This window comes from Aphelocoma coerulescens, chromosome 9 (assembly GCF_041296385.1).
Source record: "Aphelocoma coerulescens isolate FSJ_1873_10779 chromosome 9, UR_Acoe_1.0, whole genome shotgun sequence".
In the NCBI taxonomy this organism is placed as follows: Eukaryota; Metazoa; Chordata; class Aves; order Passeriformes; family Corvidae; genus Aphelocoma; species Aphelocoma coerulescens.
The window spans coordinates 7,368,855-7,386,236 of record NC_091023.1 but is presented as its reverse complement, the minus strand read 5'-3'; the positions used below and the strand labels follow the sequence as shown (position 1 = coordinate 7,386,236).

The window sequence follows — 17,382 nt, the reverse complement described above, 5'->3', positions numbered from 1 at the left end:
ATGATAGAAACTCAGGAACTTCAGCAAACTGCTGAGAAATCACTGAAAAATGACAAACGGAAAAAAGAGCTGATTCCATTAAGACAAGAACAGCATTTCCACGAGCCAGTCTGATACAGCCAGGCAAAGGAAAGGCAGTCTTGGAATGTATAAAGCACTGTGTTTTCAGTAAGAGGCCATGGTAAAAAGAGACACGAAAGGACCTGGAGTGCACAGCAAAGAACTATATAGCTATAATGCAGACACAGAACTTACTGAGGGCATAGTTTAAAAATTAGATTGGAACAAGTATGACTGCTTTCTCTGAATATGTCTGGTAGTCAAAGAAGAGTAAAAAAAATGTTGATACAAGTACAAAACCAAATATGAACTTATGTAAATTTTAAGCTCAAAACTCGGTAGTGCTCAGGAGTTCAGTTAATTTTCAAATGTCTGGAGTGGTTATTTAGAGTGGGTTTTCTACTAAAACGGTGCCATTCAAGTTAACAGCTGAATGTAAGTATTTCATTCTGATTACCCTGGTTGAAGGATGTATGGCTAATGCATGCACAGCAGTGCCAAGTCTAGACTAGCATAAAGACTCCCTGCTTCACAATAAATTTCATTTATAAAAATATGGTTGAATATTTTACAGCTAAGACAACACAAGGATGGTGTTTTGAGCTGCTAGGTATGTGCACAAGTGAAATACAAGTTGATTTATGTTTAGTGCAGAAAATATTTGGCCTTTTAAAATTGCTCTGGAAGACTGGGAATATTATTCTCATCAGCAAGGTTTCTGCGCTTGACCACCCTCTTCCAAATAATCAATTGCCTTAGTACTCATATTCCTCCTTGTTAAAAGCACTGGCAAAACGAAAGCCAATATGGTTTTGGTTTTCCTCAGTAATTGGATCTTAGTAGAAAGCCCCCATGAAAACCATTGTGAAGTCACTCAGCAGCTACTGCAAACAGCATCTCTGAGGAATGTTGACTCAAAAGCGATGTAAGATCACTCTGCTACTGAAATAGAAGGTCCTGCCCTTCTCTGTACAAAAGAAGGATTTTATTTCAGCAGAAAGAGCAGGGTGATGTGACTGCACACAGCCTCTGAATGACTACTCAACCTTAAAAAGGTGGTAGGCATGTGCCTTTTGGTGGTAGCAAGGGCCCAGGTCACCTTAGTGAGCCCTACATGCCTTACAAAAGAAATTATATGCAATATCTTTGATACATTAACTACCTTTATTAAATATTTTTATAATCTATTAGGTGAATAAACAAACAGAAGCTTGTATTTCAGAACTATTTTTAAGCCAAAACTATATGAAAGTAATTTAATTTTTCAGGACTATCTCTTTTACGATGAATTTTTAAAGAACTTAAACCTCATTCTCTTTCTTGGGTAGTTGGGTGTGGATGCATAGGGGTTCACAGACCTTGGAAGATAAATGTAAGAAATCTTTCCAGATTGGTAAAACACTTGAGAGGCTGGATGCTGTGAAATCCTTTCTATTCAGAGTTCTAATTGTCTGTTAAACTGCAGGTGAGTCACCATTGCTTATGCAAGGCCATATGAAACTTGGCATAGAAAAAGAGTCTTCTTTCATGAGGGGAGACAAAGTGACTTTTGAGTTTTGGACTGTTGTCTTTGCTCCACACTCATCTCCCCAGAAGCACAGCCAGCCTCCCCTGTTGGTTTAAGGAGAGCAGAGTTCTCTGACACTTTCTGGGGTATTCAGCCAGTTGCTTTAGAGAAGCTTTTTTCTTTTAATAATGATTTTCTGTCTGAATCAACTGCATTTTAGGCAGCAACCTCACTTGTGGTTTAATTGCCAAAAATTGAGCAGACCTCTAACAGTCTCAAAACATATTTTTTAAGTTTGTGGGTTCATGATTCTGCCCTTTCTTTTTTGAGGCTAAACTCTTTTTCTCCCCACACAGTACATCGATCACGAGAGAGCCTGGTACAGGAATAATTGCTTTCAATTTTCTGCTATCTTGCATCTTTCAGCACATTATTTTATATTTAATTTCCATTTGTTATCCCACTATGGGGGAACAGTAACAGTTTTGTGAAAACTGTTCCTGGAAGTAGCAGAAACGTGACAAAAGGAGATTACAAGACTATAAATGAACTAAAGGAAACCTGGTCTAGATTGCAGGACATTTCACCTCATGCTATTTAATGAAAATACTTTATGGATATTTAGTACTGTGTTGCCACAAGTCTGCCCACCCTGCTTTGAATAAGGAAGATGCAACTTTATAGAAATCAGTATTTGTGACATTAAAACAACTGCAGTGAAAAGAACCACATTGAAAACGAATCCCCAGGAAAAAGTGTAGTGTGCGCTTTGTGTCTGCAGAACTGAAATCAGGCAGAGCCCTGGAGGGAGGGACAGAACCTGGGGAAGGTGTTGAAGATAACAGGTTTTTGCTTAGGATGGAAACCCCTTAATTGTGTTTAAAATGTTTTAAACCAAAAATCAAAATATCTTCAACTGCAGATCGAGCCAAAATGATATCAGGAGTACCATCATCATCCAGCTTTTCTTGGTAATGTAGTCCTTTACCTACCTAGCAGGACATGGTCACACCATTGTTTGGAAATCAGGGACATGAAAACACAGCTGGCATGAAGAGATTTTGTAGCACAGCTATAAAAGTCATTTGACAAAACTCACCAATGAGAATTTCCAATTAAAATAACTGATTAGGAATTAATTCAGCTCATTGATTTACATTTTTAGCTTGCTCAGGACACAAGTAACACTCCAGAGTGGGCTGTTCAGAATGGTTTGATGTCAGCTTGGGTCAAGTTTCTTTCTAAAGTAGCCTCTTAATAGAGAGGAGGCTTGTTTGCTGAAAATGTCTGTGTGGGGATCTGGCTGCTTGTGTATTAATGTCCATCATCAGAGAGCAGGGAAGCAGCTCCTAGATTTAATGAAGTCTTCAATTCTATCAGCCCAAGGGAATATTGATTAAAGGAAAGCACCTTGGCTTGTGCAGCCTTATTTGCTTTGCCACACGTCAGTCACGTGCCGCTGGCCTCAAGAAACAGGAATAATCTTGAATTGTTTTACATAAGCCTGTACTTCCCAGTCCCAGCCCTGCAGAGTGGAGGTTGTTTGAAGGGCATCTACACTGAATTTTGCTGCACTAAAAATTTTAATACTGAATTTGTGTTAGACTACTACTATCTCTATTCATGATAGTTACATAAACAAGTGCACAATATTTCAACTTACAAAAGCCATTAACTTTTAGGAACTAAGTGCCAATGCCATAAATTGAAATTCCAAGTATTTGTTTGTTCAAGATAACACTGAAGAACAAAAAAAAAAAAAATCACGTATTTTAGCAACATCTCTATTATAACCAAAGACTCAGAATATTCCTCTTTTCTGTCAAAAACCTCCCATTATTTTACTTCCTGTAGTCATCCAATCTTTACAAATATAGCATTATTTCAAAGATGGAGCAAACCTGCTGGCTGCCCCTTTATGGGGAGGTCACAGAGCAACAGACACAGGGAAGAAAGAACACTCTAAATATCTTCTATTCCTAGTCTCCAGATTTCTTCTTTAACTACTAGAAATACTCTTGGAAAGTTTTGCTTATTTGATCTTATTTTTTTCCCTAGAAACAGGTTATTTTTACAGATACTGGCTCAAACTAGAAAACAGCAGCACCTACATGAATTTCTCCACCTTTAAAAATAAATAGGCATAAAAAAGTCTCATTAAGAGAAATGTATAAATTTCTGGAAATATTGTGTTGCAGCACATTTTCAAATTACAATTAATGACTTAGCAATTAAGAACTGGAGCCCTGTCTACCCAGCTGTTTGCCTAAAGACCTTCTACCCTGAGTAGGAGACATCCCCTTGCACTTTGTGCTCCTTGACCCGGGCATGTGCCAGTGAGGTGAAGCAGTCACGTGTCTGACAGATGGCACATACAAAGAACATGAATAAAGCATAAAAAAAACCCCTCAAACCCCAACCAAACCTGATGTGAGGTTTTTTCAATTCCTTTTATTGGTTACCCGGTGTCTAAACCCACCTGATAGGACCAGTAATAACCATCTCTCCTATAATGGTTTGAACTACAAGGTAACTATGACAATAGTGGGAAATACAAACACACCATTACCACCTTTGCAAAACTTATTCAATCAATAAAATACCTAAATGAAAAAAATATAGAAATGAAAAAATATAATCAACAATTGCACCCATCTTAATACCAATCCCAAGCTAATTTGGGGGTACTTAACTTATCTGAGATAACTCCATAAAATGGAAACAGAACATTTCTCCAGTGTAAAGAGACCATAATAAGTTTTACAGAATAAATCACTTGAACAGTAAGATCAGTTAGAAAATGTGGAAATAGTTCACAGGTATTGTGTACTTTTTTTAACAAAAATGGTATTCAAAGTACTTGGGTACTAGTACATCCCAGAAAACTGAAATGTGGCTCTGCTCGAAGTGAGGCCTGTGGAAATGGAATCCTGCTATTGCAGACATTTCATTACAAGCTCCTCTAGACCAGGGCTTCTCATTTTACAAAGAAAACCTTTTTTTCTTCTAAATGCCAACCTGCAAATTTAGCTTTAAGTACAACAGCCAAACTGATTTTTTCTTTCTCAATCATTATGTTTAAAAATTACAGTTATGAAGGTCGAGTTAGTCCTGAATGACACCTGCATAATGTGGTCACATCCAGTTGGTTTGTATGTAATCCAGCCCTCATTTTCATCTTAATTCCTAATAATTAGTAGCATATCTATCTTCCCAGTACATTGTCAGCTGGGGTTTTCTCCATTCCAGACAGAGTGTAGATCCTTACAGCCTTTTTAGAAAATCAATTCCTACTGAAATGTCTCAATATAAAGACAGGAATCGGCTCTAAAAATGCTTATCACTCCCATTGAGGGTGCCTTGGCTCCTGGATGCCATGAAAGCCAATCCTGAACCTGGAACAAGATAACCTGAACAACTCCAGCTCACATGGCAAAAGTACCTTGCCATTGTGAAAGATTGTATTGTTTATTAAAAAGGATGCCTTTAAAACAATATATGTAATCAAATATACTTATATGTATTGCCAATCAAATATACTCATGATATATATTGCCAAGTATTGCTTCCTTTAAAACAATATATATATATATATATAATCAAATATACTCAGGATATGTATTGCTAAGTATCGCTTCTGCAACTACTGTATTGCTGTACAGATGCTTGCATAACAGGAGAGTGTGGCATGCCAAACACTGTGTGTTCAGCTCTTTTTCCATATAAGAACAAAAAAAAGATGATATGCCAGATATTGTGTCTTCTTCTTCTAAAAATGGACAAGGAACAAAAGGTCGAACAGAGGACAGAAGAGGAAGACTACTTCCTTCATCCTCAACGACCACCGGAAGGCAGAAGAAGACCCCCTAGCAACAAGTGGCACATGCGCAGAGTGGTTCAAAGCAATCCACGAAGAGGGAAGTAAAATCATATAAATAGGGGGGGCCAGCTAGAATACTGACGTGACAGTGGTTGAGCGCAGACTCCCGGTCACCCAGCGCTGTAATTTGCTCACTTTCTACTTGCTACAATTAATAAACCATAAATTGTTGCTAATTGGCGAAGTCTTAATTTATGACACCATGGTGGCTTCAAAAGTGTTCTTTAAGGGAATAGTAGGAGAGTGGCAAATCAGCAGCATTTTTTTTTATCCTTCCAGTATGTTCATTCTGACTCATAAGATAACTTACTAGAATTGAAATTTGTCTTATTTCTTTTTGTCTGGTCTGCTCTTTGTTCTGCCTAGAGAAGAAACATGGCAAATGGAAACAAATGTGGGATTATCATCCACTTTGTTATCAGGCTTGGAATGAGGCATAAGAAACAGCAGCAGTTCTCCACACCCATGCAATAAGCACCCTACTTTCCTTACTGCGAGGTAGAGGGAAAACACCAAAGAAAAGAGATTTAAATAAAAAATTAAAATAGATAAGCTATTAAACCTTACCTTGCCAGCCTGGTTTGCACACTGGTTTGACATTAACTCGTACCAAGACATCTTCTGTTGCATGTTTCTGCCCACAGTCAAAAGCTGTCACCATTATCTCATACTGGTGCTGTTTATCATAGCTCAGTTTCTCGGTGTTCCTGATGTTACCTAGAGATTCAACACAAGAAAACATTCAGAGATTCATTCTTGGCTAAACATACACAGACTGCAACATTTGGGTCCTGTTTCATCAAGTGTTTTGTGACTTTGGGCTCTTTAAAGCACATGGGATATCCACAGGCAGGACAGTTCTGAGGAATAGGAAGGATTTTCTTTCAATCCAGCAGAGAAATAAGAAGATTGTAGGCATATATAAGATGGGAGGGATATAATATGGGTATGGCTATATGAGAAAACATCTGCTCAACAACACTTTCTAAAGTAAGATGGTAAAAGTAATTAGCAGTTACATCTTGACATGTGAGGTATGAGTACCCTCATTTTCATATTTTCCACAATACACTGCTTTAAAAGCCACATTCCTGTGATCCACTACAGAATCTAAGTATCTTCCTGTTTTCCCAAAAGCTATTACCCTTTAGATGAGAGACATTTTATAAATAGGAAAAGCCCCAGAATCACCTCCTGCATTACAGTGCTTAGCAGTATTTGATACGGCAGCAGAGTTATCACATGGAAAATAAAACCCAGCAACAACAGGGTTTATCTGCTGAACCTGACACACATATAAAGGTGACAAATTACCTGCTTCAAGAACAAAGACATAAGAACTTTCAGAAGGAAAGGGAAAGATCTTTCTCAGAGCAGTTCCTGCAGGACTAGGAGAGCACTGTGCAAAATGTATGGGTTTGCTATTAACAATTCCGGCATTTTAATTCTGTCCATTTCCACTGAAATGTATTTCTTGCACAAGTTGAAACTTCATTCTGTTTAATCCATTTCATGCTTTTGCTCAGGGCTGTTTGTTTTATCATCTCTTTGAATGAGGATTTTTGTTCCAGAATTCAAGAAACAGACGTACTCTGCAGCAATGCTCCACATAACTACTTCCTAACAAAGATCAGCAAAATCCAGTTGATTGTGATAAATTTGAAATGGGCAGCCCCCAAATCCTAGAATTTAGTCAAATGCAGTCAGCTGATCCCCACAGATACTGGCCAAAGTTTGTTCAGGCACAAAACGCTAGGCTTTGTTTGGGCATTTGGGTTTCATTTTCTTTTTTCTTTTTGCTTAAATGAGTGAGAGCCAGGAGAAAGCAAACAAATGCAACTTTTTAAAAGAAGTCTTTCACTAAAGCTCCATTAATTTGACAAGTGAAGACTTTTAGCAGGTGTCTCTCTGCTGCACACTCCTTACCTTGTCAGAGCCCACCACTTCTCTTTCTACTACTACTACATTAAAGCCAACTTTAGGAGTTTAAGTTAAACGGATGCAAAACTTTCCAGGTCAGGCCTGAAGAAAGGCTGCTTTTTGCATTTATCACCATCTTCAGGCTCAAAATTTGTAGCTTAAATAGACTCTTACATCTGCAGTTATAAGTCAGGCCCAATACCCCATTTACTGTTGACTCTGAGTCTCTCTCCCTCCCGTTCTGAGCCAGGCACAGAGGAGCACAAGCCATTCTGATATTTTTATGTCTCAAAAGGAGAAACGAAATGAGCTGCTGAAGGCTAATATGGAAACAGGACAGTGTCCTGCAGCCTCTGGGGTTCTCTCTCCAGGGTACCTCATCTTGCCAGGCATTTTCAGGCCTGTCATGGACACAGCTCTTTCCTCCCCACAAGCAACTGCAACAACGACACCAACTACTTCATTGGTTTTTGAGTTAGTGATTGACAAAACAATCTAATCACCCATTTTACTATCTTCAGTTGCCTGATTAGTGGCTGCCTAAGAGATTTCATGAAAAACTGCCACTGTATATACTTCATTACTGATTTTATGTCTGCTCAGTTCTTCTATCCTTTCTGCATTATATTAGTTCTTAAATTAATCTTTATATTTCCCTACTTGGTTCTCCTTGGTATTATTTTAGTCTGTGATTGGCAAAAAAAATTCTCAAGAAACCAAAATTGTCCAAATCTTTGTTAGCAGATTGCTAGAATGTGTGTGGTACATTAACTGTCCTACAAGATTTATAAATCATTACAACACATTTATATTTCATTAAATCTATCCTCCAAGATCTGCATTTCATTATGGCCATTTCAGATTTGGACTACAAAGATTCTAACTCTTAGGTGTTATTCTGGAAGGTCATTTGGATGACTTGCAGATGCTACCCAATAGTTTATTGATTTCCTAGTAATTTTTTTCTCTTATCTCTGACGCTTTATGACTCTTTGGGTTTTATAATTTAATCAATACAATTAAAAAGTAGACACAGAAGGAAAGCACTATAAACACAGACTAATTAAATTTTTAGAGATGATAGTCTGAAAGTTTCTGTTTACATCTCACCCGTAGACAAAAAAGTAACTAACAACATTAAAAAGTGAAAATTTTAATGGCAGGAGTAAGCACATTTCTACACAGTTCAAAATTAGGCCATAATTTTTTTTTCAGTCTTCCAAATATCTGCCTTTTCCTGGAAATACCCAGAGCTATAACAAATTTTCAAACAACATAAAAGCAGATCAGTGACTACATGAATATAAAAAGTCCTTCCTGAGGACACAGACATTTACACCTCTGTTTCTTCAAGGTCAGTTTTAGGGATAGATGGATATAGACATCCCTCTTTTATGGCTCTTTCACCTTACTTTGGAGCAGTCACAAGAATGGGGAAAGACTTGACTGATTTTATATGGTAATTCCCTCCTAAATTCCACAGTTACTAAGTCCATTGAAGGGTTAGAATTTCTTCTTGTAAAAAAGATTCATTTTAAATGATAACGGAAAGTATCTGTCACTTAATAAATATATAAATATCAAATGCAGATCCTCAGCTATAAAGTTTGGCTTTACTTTTCTGGCAACATGAAGTTTGCACAGCTCCTACCACAGCTCTCGGTGCTGTAAAGGGGGACCTTGTGAGGTCCTGTCCTATCCAGGATGAAACCTACAGGCCCCTATCTCATCTTCACATTGACCAGTCTGAACACGTATTTGTGAAGTGCTCCCCAGAGGTGGGTGGCAAATAAGAGTCATCCCCATTTTAGGTGAGAGTAGGTCAGAGCCATGACAGAATTTGTATCTATACCTGAGCTCTCTGATCATCTGACCATAATCCCTGACAAATACAGCACAAGATATGTCAATAGAAATGGGTTTTGCTGGCATTACAACAGATCTGTGCATTGTGGTTTAATTTTTCTGTCACCTGAAAAAAGCCAACACAATATTGATACAGTAACAGACTTGATTTGGATTCTCTGTAAGGAGAAAATGAGACTAATCTGAATGCAATAGTACTTTTAAAACATATTTTGCCTTATACATTTAATCACAGATCTTTGCACAGCAAAGCATAAATTTGTCCTCTGCCTTTACTTGACTGTATTTTATGACTAAGAGTTCATTACCCTCCAAGTTGGGCTCACCATATACAAGAGTAAATTTTATTAGTGCTATAGTTTCAGAACACAAAGTAATTTTATTCACAAAGAAATTACATACCAAGGGCCAGAGCTCCCAAATGTAACTCTGAAGTTTTATATTACCTGCCCAAAGTCCCTACGTTACAAGGACCTGTAGGAAATACCCCTGAGCTGATGCTGATTCCTGTGCCCACCCACTCCTGCCTGCCATGGAGTGGGGATGAGGCAGTCTGTGCACCAACACAGCCTGCAGGGCTCTCTCTGCCTTTCTGCAAATGTTCCCCAATGCATAATACAATTTTTCAAGGCCAAAAAATGCTCCATGCATGGATCCAGGGACAAGAAATGTTTTACCTAACAAGACAATGACCTGCCAAAAGAAATAGAGCTGGTAGAATAGCTTCATCTTTTTACAGACCTATGTTTGGGGTTAGTTTCATATGTTGGTCATGAAAAAATCCACCATCTGGGGCAGACAATGGCATATTTTCTCACAATTCACCTCCACCTCCATCTTTGGGGCCCCTGCAGTATTTAGATTTGATTTTAAGGTATCTGCTTATCCTCTTTCTGAGCAATGAAGCTCCAGGTGTAGGTGACTGAAAAGCGTAAAAAAATCACAACCTGCAGAAGACACAAGAACCTAGATTTGTATTTCACAATGGCTAAAAAACCTGTTAACAAAATCCTCATTAGCACAGTATTAACAGACAGTCCCAGGCATCTCATACATCTATTTTAACCACCCTATAGGGAACAAAAATGGGCATGTTTCCAAAGAATTTGCACCAGAGAAAGTTTATATCAGCTGCCACAGAGAGACATTCTCAGCAGTGAAATGTGTTGGAACTAAACAACATATTTCTGTCACAAAATAAAAGTGTAGCCATCTATTCTAACTCTGTCTCTAATCCCAGTGGGTTTAAGCAATTACCATTATCTTTAAAAATTGCAAATTAGACTGCAATTACTGTTGGTTGTGGCAGCACTGCTCTTTTAGTGAACAAATAGATCAAAAATATTAATTGAATTCATGACCAAGAAACTGCAAGTATTACAACCGTATACCAGTTATTCACTGCAGGCTTTAAAGTCATGTTTAAATCAATGATTTTCTCATTGCCTTTGCTGAAAAGCAGGTCCCAGGCACATGAGGGCAAAGATATAACCAAGGATTCCTGACATTTCCCATGCTTTTGATCATGTTTTGACTGCAAAAAGACACGATCACTCCTGAGGCAGCTGCTCTGTGTGATAGGAGCTGAAAAGACACGAGCAGTAGAAATGACTCCTCTGTATCACACCAATTTCAGGGTATTCTCTGTCGCTTATATCTGCCACAAACCTGGCAGGAAATTATGAAACAACCTGTGAATTCTGTAAGTAACCACCCCTCCATACAGGCAAGTCACGTGGAGCTATGGAAGAAAATTGATTCAGAGACGTAGAGAACTTTCTCTTATGACAACATGGGAAATCTCACAGTTAATAAAAATCCACAGAGAGGAAAAGCTTCTAGGGACTGCTTCCAAATGCCCACTTGCTGTAAAAAATCCTTTGTGCAGTTCTCTGGATTCTCAAGAATCCTCAGGATTACTGTGCCAGCTGCCCTCATTTACCCAAACACAAACATATTCCTCATGATTGCACTTCCTATACCATACCTTTGCATCCCAGCGAGTGATAATGAGATGGATTTTTCCCCAAAGTCAGTACAATTTATTGATGTAACAGGTTATTGTCTTCTGATGCTCATCTGTGCATTGTGCAAGAGCTGCACAAATACAGATGAATAACTTTTGAACAGGGTAAAAAGATTTTATAAAACATCCCAACATGAAAATGACTGCTCAGAGAAAACTGTAGCTCCATGCATGCTTTCAATTTACAATTTGGCCAAAAATCAGATTTAACTTCCAAACTGAACTCTCCTCCTACAAACAGCATGGATTAAATGCTTCTGCTAGGGGAGATAAATCAGAGCACTGCTGGCTATGTACACAGGGTGTTTCTTCTGGGGAAAGTATTTTATATTGTCGGAAGCAAGCAGAGAATGGGAGAAAGGATCTTCTACACACTTTTCATGCAGCTCAGCCACCATTCCCAAACTCAGTTCCATGTTCTATGCTGTTCCAGGAAGCTGACATACAGGGCCACCAAGGTCAAAACCTACTGCATATGGAAAATTAATATGGTTTATTATTTTCCCTAAAATATAAATTATATACCTTAGAAAGACCTCTAAAAACAACAAACAAATTTAAAAATTGTACTAATTCTTCAAAGCACATTTTCTTCCATGCTGCAGAATAATGGATCCACTTCATGAAGCACCACAAGTGGGCAGGTCTGTGGACCTGTGATCCTAAAAGTTTTATCAACACACATATGCAGAATATTGTATATTCAAGCTCTGCTTCAGGAAGTTCAGGGGAATGGGACTAGCTGTAATCCACTGAATAAACCCTGCATTAGGGAATACATGCTGCACTGGGGAATGACATCACTTGGATGGGAAACAGGATCTGAGAAAATTAGGAGAATGGACTGAGTGACCAAGAATCGTATCACCTGATCTGGTGCCTTAATTTCCACAGGAAATTACTGCATCGCTGTCTGCCCCAGTCTAAGACAAAAGGGATGGAATTTCTCAGTGTAAGTATTCCTCCATTCTCAGAGATGAGAACAGGATTTCTCTCTGGAGTTCACTCTCCAGCCAGGTGATCAGCTCATCCCAACAGGCACTGACACTCCTGCAGACAGCCCTGCTGTGCCAGCACTCACCGTTCCTGTCGATGGCAAAGGGCACATCTGCTGTGACAATCTCGTAATTGCAGATCTGGCTGTACTGGGGGGAGCAATCCTCGTCTATGGCTTCCACCTGCAGGATGCTGTCGTAGATCTTCCCCTCTGTCACAGTGGCCTTGTACATGCTCTCCTTGAATGCTGGGGAGAACTCATTAACATCCTTTACCTGGATATGGACTACTGCCCTAAAATAGGCACACAGAACATCAAAAAGAAAAATTAGTTTATGGTGACACCTCACAAATAGTTCCTTTTTAAAACACTTGAAAAGACTAACAAAACATATCTAGAAAACTATATAAGCCCCTATTAAAACGAGATATTACTGAATTTTTATGTTTAATTTGCCTAATTTAGTATCTTAATATGGCACTAGGTAAAAGTCTATTACCCTGGCTTATAGGGAGAGGGTTTCACAGTGCTCCCTATTAAAATCTGCCCCTAAAACTGAACTCCAGCAGAAAGCCAATGATATCATTACAGGGTAAAATAAGCAAAGAGAGAGGAAAAAAAAATCACAGTAGTCTTACATATGCACCTAAAAATTATCAGTTTACAAACATTCTTCCATATTACATAAGGCTCTCACCTTCTGCTGATGATAATTATCTAATCCTTCAATTAGTTACAACACTGTACATACAAGCCATCAAGGCCCTTAGTGAGCAAACTCTAAAGGCCTTGCTGTTGGAAGGATTTGCTTGCTGTTTGGTTTGATAGGCAGGGGAACAGAGGGACACAGAAGGGATGTTCTAGAGCAATGGCAGAGCCACAGTAAACGTTGGGACCCCAGAGAGCGTGGCTCTGTGTGTGTGTGCTACCAGACAAAGTCTGGTGGCAGTGGGCCACATTTCATTTAGTCAAGATTAGACTAAAATTTTCCACAAGTGGATTTCTACCAGATTGTTACTGACAGGAGAGGGGGGAACGTACTAAAATTTGGTATTGTGAAGGAAAACCTGTTTCTGTGATTTGGTGGTTATCTGCTATTGCAGGCTTCCCCCTAAATCTGTATTCTTTTTAAATATCCTGAAAACTTCAGCATGCATTATAGACCTAATTAAATCTTTAATTGTCATGTGTCCTGGGTGAGCAAAAGGAAGAATGATCACTATAAATCATTTCTTATAATGGCTCTCAGCAAAACGAACAATTTGTAGAGCACTTACACATCTATGTGAGTTAAATTCATCTTTAATGACAAATAGTCTGGAGCTTAGTTTCATGAATTTAAAGGGAAAAAAGGCACTGCATCACCTAAGCTTATGCAGGGAATTGGCTCCATGGTAAAAAGTACCACCTTCTGACCTTCAATGTACTCCAGAGGATTTTAGTTCCTCTGAGACTCACTGTCCAAAAGCTGAGGTCAGAGACACTCTGTTCAAATGTGACACTACTCAGCATTTGACATAAATATACTAAAAAAATGGGATGATTCCTCTTTTCTTACCATTTGAAATGGGATGAACAGAGAGAAAACCTATTTAAAAATTGTGACTATCAATCGAAAGCCAGCTTCTATGGCCTGAATGTATTCAACACGAAAGCAAGAATGGAAAATATAAACCAAAACTGAGATGCATTTGAACCGGGATCCTGTCAAAAGCTTTAACTGAAGCAAACAAAAAGGAATATATTTTCTAATAGGAAAAAGGAATGAAAAAATGGGTAGAATATTGCAACAATGGTTCATCGTATTTGCTTTCTACCTAACAATAATGTAATGTAGAGCAAATGTATGCCAAAGCAAAAGAATATTTCTCCTCATTTTCACCTACTTGTGAGATTTCTTCCAGTTTGTTCCACCTGGTCCTGATCCACAGTCATAGGCCTGGATGATGAATGTGTATTCCTTCTGCAGTTCACAGTCAATCGGACTCTTTGCTCGAAGCCGACCTTCTCCAGATGTCTTGTTCAGCACAACAGCCTCGAAGGGCATTTCTTGCCCATGGATTTTAAAAGCACATATTTCACCTGTGAGGAACAGCACAAAACAATCATAACTGGGGGGGTCTAAGTCTTATGCACTGGAGTGGCACCTGCAAAGTTCATTTGTATTTCACCTGCTGTTACAGAGGGGGGACATACAGACTCAGGCAGCAGGTCATTATGCATCCAAAAGGGTCATTAAGCAGGTGCTTGTGCAGTGGGATGCGCTGAGTGCAGCTCCAGGCACACACCTCCCTCTTCCTCTGTCAGTACTAAATGGTTTCTGAAAGCCCCAGAGGCCATCCCATATGGTACCAACAGCAACGCTGCGCTAAGTTATTTTTGAGCTGAATTAAGAGACTGTATTTATTTAAAGAAAATAGCAAAAAGAAAAATAGATAATACTTCAGAGGTGGTCTTTTTTTAACTGCTGTTGTTCCTTGAGCCACTTGAGCTGCCAGGTGGTAGCAGATGTGAAGATTCTTGCAGTTTATTTCCCAACAGTGGAAAAATCTAATGGTGCAGAACATGGGCACATTCAAAATACATCCTGCTTTATTTACAGACATACATCATCTTTGGAACAGAAGTAGTTGAAGGAACACAGACGAGTGTCCCTTTTGGACATCTCAGTCACCCACCCACATTCACACTCTCATACATGAATGCCTTCTTGGCAGTAGCTCACTCTGCCTCCAAACTGTTTCCTAATATAATAGATCCATAGCATCTCTCAGAGGAGTACTATAGACCAAAACAGATGATATAGCAAGGACTAAAAAAAATCGACTTGGTCACAAAAGACAACATAAAGAATCTTGTGAGAATATGAGTCTGGAAAGGGAAAAAAGACCCAGTTTCTGGTGTTCCTTTTTTTATCCATCATACTGATAGCAAGGATGCACACCGAGTTCATTTTTAACCATTCCAGAATCCAACTTTAAAAATGAAATATTTATACAAAGACCAATGTGACTTAAATATTTTTATGACACATTAAACACATGCTCTTTTATGAGCAAGTCAGTCTCGGGACATGCATTATAGATTCAAAGCGGTCTCCCACTCACATAATCCTTTTCCATTTATTTCCAATTTACAGTTGCAGCCTTTTGGAAATCTCCTTGCCAATCATAGCTGAGCCAAGTGCCAAATTCTAAATTAACTCTGAATCTATGACCTCTAATTCAGGCCAGACTCCTCTTTCTCTATTACAACATATTGTTTATTTTTGCAAAAGAGAGCAGACAGTGAGTTTATAAAAAGTGCTGAGGCTCGTAATTCCTATTACGTGTGAAAAATAAAAAATGGCAAGGGTGCATGTGCAGGGAGGGTGGGAATTAGGTACACTGAGGTATAAACACAGGATTTTTAGAATATTCCCTCAACTATCATCACACAGGCTTCCCTTTATGACCACAGGAGCTGAAGCTTTGCTCAGCTACGTCCACTGGCATTTAGGCAGACAAATCCCACACTTGAAAATTGCAACCAATCCTATGAATGTCTTTATAGGACCAGCACACAGTTGTTTTGGTAATTATGAGGCTCTGAAAACGTCCAACAAGCATTTGCTTGGACATTTTCCTGCTGCATCCCCTCCTGCCAGGGGTGTGAAAGGGCCATGGAGTTTCCCAGGACAAAGCTGTGCTCTTTTCCAATCACTCTGCTGTTCACCCTCAATGAGCTCAGATATTTGGGCTACAGAAGAAGCAATGGACTTTACCCCAAGAATCAGATTTTGAAAAAGACTAACACTTTGCACATCCATAAAAGCAGGCTGCACAATGGTAACAAACTGTGCACAGGGACCAAAGCATGAGATTAAGAGAAGGCTGAAGTGAAGCAGCTTGTTCAGCTTTAACCATGGGCACTGTTCACTGAGTTTGTATCCCACTGCTGTCAAACACAACCTTTGAAAAAAATTATTCTAATTTCCTTGTAACTTCAAAACAAAACAAACATTCATCTAAAATGATATTGTGGATTTCAGTGTTATTTTAATTGAATACAAAATAAGCCAGTGCAAACATGGGAAGTCTAATGGAAAATACTGTTTGCTATGTTCTGTGAAGACTGGCCTTCATAGTTTCTTAATGAAGTTTTCCCGAGATGCACAATCCATCAACAGAAATCCTAACTTCTGTGGTTTGTGTTTATTATTTTATTGATCCACTGTTTGATTGCAAACCATACAGCATTTGCAGACATCCAAGCTACCGTTCTTAAAAAACGGAAATAGCTCTGGGCAGAAAAAAGTTCTCTCAGCCCTTATCTAAATATTTATCATTTTTTCCTCTCCAAAGGCAGAGCCCTAATGCAAAGCAATCATAGAAGCAGCACATGCTCCAATTAGTTTTCATCACATATTTTAGAAGTCTCTATATCCCGCTCCTATGCGAGATGCTCCAGCTTTGAATATAACTCTAATTTTGTCTCCATATTCCCATTTGCCAAAGATAAAATAATGACAGCTGCCTGGATATGGTGAGATATTTGTAAACACACACCAAAAAAACCCACACTGACTTCCAGAATGTGGGTACAGAAACCTGCTTATATGAAAACAACTGCAAATGTTTTTAAAAACTGGATAAGAATTTTTTTCAAAAGAAGGGCTCTACTGCTGTTTCCAAAGAAATTAGTTAACACTGTGGAAAATTAAAATGTATAGGATCGTGATGTTTTTTAAAAGGTGTCTTAAGGGCTGTATTGCAAGTAGAAATGATAACAGAGTTGTAAGAGCTGTAACAAAGCAGAAAATTAAGTAAGGTCCACTGCCAGACACACAACCATTGACAGATACATGGAACTACTATTACTAACCATTATAAATAGTGTCTTTAAAATGTAACAGATACTATTTCTCATTAATAAATAGAGCTACAGGACTTCATTTCAACCCAGCTGAGCTAACCTCAGACCAACATGATGCCAATGAGAATTGTGCCAAGCTTAGGTAAGTATGGTTTTGTAACTCATTGGAGGAAAAGGAGACAAGAGTTTCTCTCCTACTCAGACTCACCACTGAAGTTGCAGGACCTTGGCACCACCTTCCCCCCTTCTCCTTTGCAAGGCTGAAATAATGA

The 17,382-nt window shown here is 38.7% G+C and overlaps 1 protein-coding gene across 9 annotated transcripts in view; it reads right to left on the bottom strand.

Moving 5' to 3' along the window:
* The window catches only part of CLSTN2 (calsyntenin 2), a 405,855-nt gene that overhangs the window by 59,322 nt on the left and 329,151 nt on the right, over nt 1-17,382 (bottom strand). For 8 of the 9 annotated variants that reach the window (XM_069024914.1, XM_069024917.1, XM_069024915.1 and 5 more), the window contains 3 exons: nt 14,143-14,338; nt 12,341-12,549; nt 6,015-6,164 (listed from right to left, as the gene is read on the bottom strand). In XM_069024914.1, coding sequence (XP_068881015.1) covers nt 6,015-6,164; nt 12,341-12,549; nt 14,143-14,338 — 555 coding nt within the window. Of the gene's footprint in view, nt 1-6,014; nt 6,165-12,340; nt 12,550-14,142; nt 14,339-17,318; nt 17,335-17,382 lie in introns of those variants that run through there. The other variant, XM_069024919.1, reaches the window with a different exon arrangement.